This window comes from Haliotis cracherodii, unplaced genomic scaffold, assembly GCF_022045235.1.
Source record: "Haliotis cracherodii isolate W230 unplaced genomic scaffold, xgHalCrac1.p SCAF_5, whole genome shotgun sequence".
Classification (NCBI taxonomy): Eukaryota; Metazoa; Mollusca; class Gastropoda; order Lepetellida; family Haliotidae; genus Haliotis; species Haliotis cracherodii.
This window is the reverse complement of record NW_027266308.1, coordinates 24,652,718-24,658,756: the sequence shown is the minus strand read 5'-3', so window position 1 is coordinate 24,658,756 and position 6,039 is coordinate 24,652,718. Positions and strand designations below refer to the sequence as shown.

Sequence of the window (6,039 nt, the reverse complement as noted above, 5' to 3'; positions counted from 1 at the left end):
TATGTGAATGTGAACTGGTGGGATTGGCTGCAGAGTATATATGTGTGATCTGGTGGGACTGGCTGCAGAGTATATATGTGAACTGGTGGGATTGGCTGCAGAGTATATATATGTGAGCTGGTGGGATTGGCTGCAGAGTATATATGTGAACTGGTGGGATTGGCTGCAGAGTATATATGTGAACTGGTGGGATTGGCTGCAGAGTATATATGTGAGCTGTTGGGATTGGCTGCAGAGTATATATGTGAACTGGTGGGATTGGCTGCAGAGTATATATGTGAACTGGTGGGATTGGCTGCAGAGTATATATGTGGACTGGTGGGATTGGCTGCAGAGTATATATGTGAACTTGTGGCTGCACAGCATTATGCTACTGGCATGTTGGCATGCAGGATGACTTCATGTAAAATAGCTCATACAAATGCTGAGACTATATCTGTTGCATGACTTTGAAGACATAATTTCTAACGTGTGAGGAACCATTTTCCAACATGACTAAATAGCAGGTGCCCTCTCACCATCTCTCTTCTCTCTGAGTATATTGTGTGTGAGAGTGTGTACCCCCAATATGTCAGTCAATGTGAAAAATTTCTGAAATTTCCACTTATCATGCCAAAGGCAATTTAATAATATATTTCAGTCATTTTACAAAAATTAACTGAAAAATCTGTCCATTTATTTTATTATGACATTGAATTCCAAATATGTTGACATTGAATTTCATCACCCAGTGACTGAAAATGATAGGATTTTAAGTACATGAAAGTGTGTGTGTGTTGTAAATTTCTTCTTATCCAATTAGTCTATTGTGATGTTTGAAAGCCCTTTTGAAATTCTTAATAATTTGTAGTCAATTAAATGGACAAATTTTTCAGGCATTTTGTAAATTGTCTAAGTGAATCACATTTTACACATTGACTGTAACACACACACATATATATAGTATACACATTTACTCAGGACTACCTAGTTAGAAGAGCCAACATTTAGCCTGAACCGTGCAGAGACAGACATCACCCTGTTTGGATAGACTGATCATCAGTTTGTTGGCAACAGATGTGGACTACACTGTATCTGCCTTGTACATATTCCTTCTGATCATGTGCACAGAGCTGCATGCTATCGTCTCTATCTAATCTTTTCTGTCAATATTGTAATGTTAAAGGCCTAGGAGTTGTACATAGTTTCATCATCAAACTGTACAGAATAAACCAATACCATGCAAGTTTTTATGACTTATTGTATAATATTGTTTTGTTTTATTTCTATATATTATGATTACATTTGTAAATGGTGCATTTTCAAAATATTGTGAAATGTTCAATTGACATTTTTGCAGTGTTATTTGATATGTAGAGATATCGGTCAAAGTAAATCTTTCCATATGATGACCTGGACACAGAAGCATCACAAATTCACAATAGGTGTTAATGATATGACACACATTATGCATGAAATCTCTCCGACTTGATTTGAATAAACATTCAAAGCGAAAGTCAGGGCGACATGTGATGTCAAACATTTGTGGCACTCTACCAGTATTTTATGTTTCTCTATGGCCATTATTTTTGTATTTGTTACATCATGGATGCAGTGACCTTATTTTCTTGAAAAATTAGGGTGAAAAAAACTCCATAAATCTATATTTACAACCTTTTTGTTTTTTGTTCACCCCAACGCATCATACCCGCAAATTATTTTGAGATTGCTGTTTAAATAAAAAATCATCTATAAAATTAATTATGCTCAAATTTGACATAATAATGGCCTGATCATTCAGTCAAAGAATTCCTTGCATAATATCAGCCCAGAGAGGGGAGGGTCCGGGGTTCGATCCCCGGCCGCGTCATACCAAAAGACGTTTAAAAATGGTACTTCTTGTTACCCTGTCTGGCGCTCGACATTAAGGGGCTAAAACAAGGACTGGTTGGCTCGGAGTCGGTATAATGTGTCTGAGTGGGGTATTCATGTTAAACTGCGGCATGGTATCTCAGTGGGCTAGTACTATTAATCGGCATCAGTACAAGCAGCCACACACACGTCACTATATAAGTGCAATAATCTTGGACGCGACGTTAAACCCCATTTCACCTCACCACCTTGCATTGTTCCTTGTCCTTGATATGCAGACTTTGCTGAAACTAACACCCTTTGACTTCCAAAGAAAATCAACAAAAAACAATGATGGTGTTAAACATGAGTTCATCATTTTCTTCTTCTAATTTATCCCCCCCTGCTGGAAATATTTGTAAAACTTTCTTTGACCCATTTTTAAAAAAAGAGCTTTTGAAAAAATGATATATTCCCTCCTACTTTGACAAAAACGATCTTTGATCCAAAAAATCAAAACATAAAGGCCTATCATGACTTGGTGTAAAAACATAGGAACCTTGCCAGAATCTGCTGTCATAGCCCCTGACCGTGAACCTTATCCTAAGGAAGTCTTTATGCTGCATGGGCAGATCAAATCAAATCATAGGATTTCCTGGGCATTTTGAGAACACCATTGATAACATCTAGATGACTGTTAGATCTTCTCAGCTGAGATAGAGGTACAACAACTTTATTATGTGGCAACAAGTAGTTCAATTGACATAGAAATTCCCTGAGACCGATGGACACTAAAATCTGAAGGTAAGAGGAGGAATGAGATTCAGTCTGTGCAACAGAGATTCATTGTGAGACATGTGCTGTTAAGTGCATCCTATCTTCCCTGCTAAATATAGACTGAAGTGGCACTGGCACAGACTGATATTATATTTCTGGTTAATCATTTTTAGAAAGTGCAATGGTAATATTGAATCGTGATGTACAGCCAGGGCAGATGACAAAGTGTCAGTCATTCAGTGCCTCACTCAAGCTAGTCTGCTGCCTGTATAGCACCAATGTCCACAAGGGTAGCCTTGTGATCCACTGCCTCAAGGAACTTGTTGAGATCTGAAGGCGAGATGCCAGTGCTGGCTGCATTGGTCATTGGATGGAAGTAGAGTCTGGTGTATGTGTCTCCTACAAAACGCGAATCCATGAGCAACTGCACATCTTTTGCTTTATCATTGATCAGCCCAAATACAGTGACGCTACCCTGCTGCAGTCCAAGCTTGTCGGACAGAACACTCTCGTCTGCAAACCGCAGCCCACCTGGTGCCTTCACAGCTTTAGCCAAGTCATTTAATTTAATGTCGGCATCATGTGCAGCACAGAATAAATACAGCTTCTTCTTCTTGTCTCTAAGAAACAGATTCTTGGCAAACATTCCCTCCAGATGAGCCACATGAGGAATTGCCTGCTCTACGGTATACACCTGGAACAGATATTAAACACTTAGTACATTTACAAAATAACTATCAGCAACCGAATTACCAATGATGGCTAAGAAAATTAATTTTGTCTGACTATGGATTTTCTACACAGCTCTAGATAACTTTTTGAGCAACTAAGTTTTTACTCGAAGGTTCTATTTTAATTGGGTTATTACATTTTTCATTGGGTTACCCATATTTTTTAATTCATCTATTCATCACTCTGTTGGGTTTTTCCCAAAATGTGTAAGCATTTTGGGATTTAAAAAAATAAACAAATTATGTTTTAGATGTATATAACAGTTCTAATTATAGGCTTGACTTGGAAAGTAAATTAGCTTGTAATCGTGTTTGGAAATTAGCACCTTTGTATGCATGCTGAAAAAGTTTCAATGCGTATTTACGCATGGTGTTTTCAAACAATTGAGTTTTCCATTTTATGAATGCGTTTCTGTATGCAAGTTAATTTTAATTGGTTAATTTTACTAAATTTAAAATAGTTAATGAGTGATATCCACTTCTGACTCCAATGCACTGAACATGTGTGCTAGAAAAGGAGTGTTTTAGGAAATGCATTTTAGTCATTGTTGAGTGGAGAGGAACCTATTCTGTTTTTAAATTTTGAGTTGGTTCATCGTTGATTAAACACATAAACCTGAATGCATCATGTCTGCCATGAATTTATCTTACCGACATGTTTTAATGTGACATTGTAAAAGAATTAACAAAAATTCAAAATTGATAGAAAACAGCTGTTTGAGCTGAGGTTAGCTTTGCTAAGTCACGTGACTTTCATCAACCCAGAAAGCGTGTGCGGCCTTTTGCTTTGAAGCGAGGTATAAGGGATTCATTCTGCCTATCATAAATCCAGGTGCAGTCTGTATTGCTCGTAGAGGGGTATAAGAGATTTATTACCCTGCTGAGAAATTTATTACCCTCCAAGGCCGGTTACACTGTATTTTATCAAGAATATGTGTATCAATCATATCTCTTCAGTCTGACATGGAGGCAAGATAAAAACAATTATGCAGTCTTTTACAAGTTGTAACTATAGAATATCTGCAGCATGGAGATTACACCCCAAAAATTTATCCATAATGAGTCTGTTCAAAGATATGTACTCAATAATGACCAACTAGGTAAAGATGACATGTAATGGGTTGTAGATATGATAAAATCGAAATATGTTAGTCTAACATTTCATGCGAATTTGAACCTAATATCCACTTGCTTGTATTGTCCAAATATAAGTCTTGAATTATCTCCCTTGCGCCAACCACACCTTGCCAGGGTGTTCGAGGCGAACAAGTTACTGTGTCAATGTATGAACAACACTTGGCATTCTTCATTATTTGCACACAATCCCGCTCCAGTATTCTCTACGTGTTCGCACCCTGTAGTAAATAATGCTTGTAGAATACAAGGAGCAAAAAATGTTGTAATTGCATTTCTCGTCAGCAGGGAGTTGCATCACCCGTGCACTCGCTCAGAAACTATCCCTCCGAACATGCACTAGAGTAATTTAAAGGACAGAAATGTGATGTACACCGTATACAACTGATCCTCGTACCTCAGGGTGTTCATGGGTATCACAGTCAAGTCCCATCTCCGCTAGCTTGGCCAGCAATTCTTCCTTTCCAACACGCGGCGTTTCGATTGACGCCATGGCTGCTGGACTGGTAAAGCGCGGCAAACACAAATCTCAAGATCATAATGGAATATATCGTCAAGCCGAAACCTCGGGTTTCGGCTTGATGGTTATGGAGGTTTACAGACTACCCTGGCCTAATTGGCGAAAAGGACGAGGTATGTACTATAATCAAGGACGGGTCCAGCATTTTTAAAAGGGAGGGGACAACACTCACCCTCCACCCTTCACCCTCTCTGGGTCAGCCTATGATAATTGAGGTAAGTATATTTGGATTGGATCTGCACAATTAGAGAAATGGGCTACACATTCATAAATTATTACAAAGGTTATATAAAATATGTTTATGTGCATAAGGGTGGACCTTCTTTTCAACACTAACATGCTTTGGACGTATGGCTGACTACAAATGTAGAGGTTAATCTAAATTGTGTCAAAAGAACAACGAAATGTTTTTGTAAATGTTTTAAACATGGGTCTTTGACCCAAGCTGATTTTGTTTGGATATATAGGTAAAGCTAGTATAAAGAACATCACCTTGGATCAAAATAGGATTTTCTCTTGAAGTTAAAACCTCGGCCTTGTTTGTGCACATTATGTCATATAAATTGCTTGTAATAACATGATACGGTATAATGTCTCAGGCGTTTAAAAGGCTAGTTACTGAACATGTTAAAGTTGTCAGGTACTTTAAAATTAAAATTTTCAGTAACGAGCCTCTTTCTTCTTCGTTCTTAATGACAACGGTGTGTCATTTGCTCACTGCATCTAGAGTTGTGTCCCTTGGGCATCTTCCCGCGGCAAGTGTGGCCACTTGCCACTTGCCTGTATCAAAGCTGAGGGAAAACAAGACTTTGTTTAATAGGCTAGTGAACGCTCTTGCCTCCGGAAGATGAGCTCGCCAGAAACCTGTCACTGTGTGTTCGAATCACGGTTCGCGCCGTCAGCAAAGTCACCACTACGGGCTTTCCTCCCACATGGCTGACACGCCGTTATATTACTGGAATACTGATCAACAGTGGCGTTAAATCAACTCACTCGCTCATTTCTGTAGCTCACTGAATCTTATCCTACCTCGTTCTTTGACCATGT

At 38.6% G+C, this 6,039-nt stretch overlaps 1 protein-coding gene across 1 annotated transcript; it reads right to left on the bottom strand.

The window, feature by feature from the left end:
* Positions 1-2,536: 2,536 nt before the first annotated feature.
* LOC139443974 (prolyl-tRNA synthetase associated domain-containing protein 1-like) lies at positions 2,537-4,977 on the bottom strand. The gene is made up of 2 exons (XM_071224862.1): positions 4,870-4,977; positions 2,537-3,301 (listed from the first exon to the last, which is right to left on the bottom strand). Exons 1-2 carry the CDS (start codon positions 4,963-4,965, stop codon positions 2,861-2,863), a joined length of 537 nt encoding a protein of 178 aa, XP_071080963.1. The 5' UTR covers positions 4,966-4,977; the 3' UTR covers positions 2,537-2,860.
* Between the last annotated feature and the right edge of the window lie 1,062 nt (positions 4,978-6,039).

Bases quoted from the DNA above. Each gene is read 5' to 3' on its own strand.
- LOC139443974 (XM_071224862.1), bottom strand. From the start codon at position 4,965: ATGGCGTCAATCGAAACGCCGCGTGTTGGAAAGGAAGAATTGCTGGCC. The intron at 3,302-4,869 runs GTACGAGGATCA...TATCTGTTCCAG, and splicing joins ATACCCATGAACACCCTGAG to GTGTATACCGTAGAGCAGGC.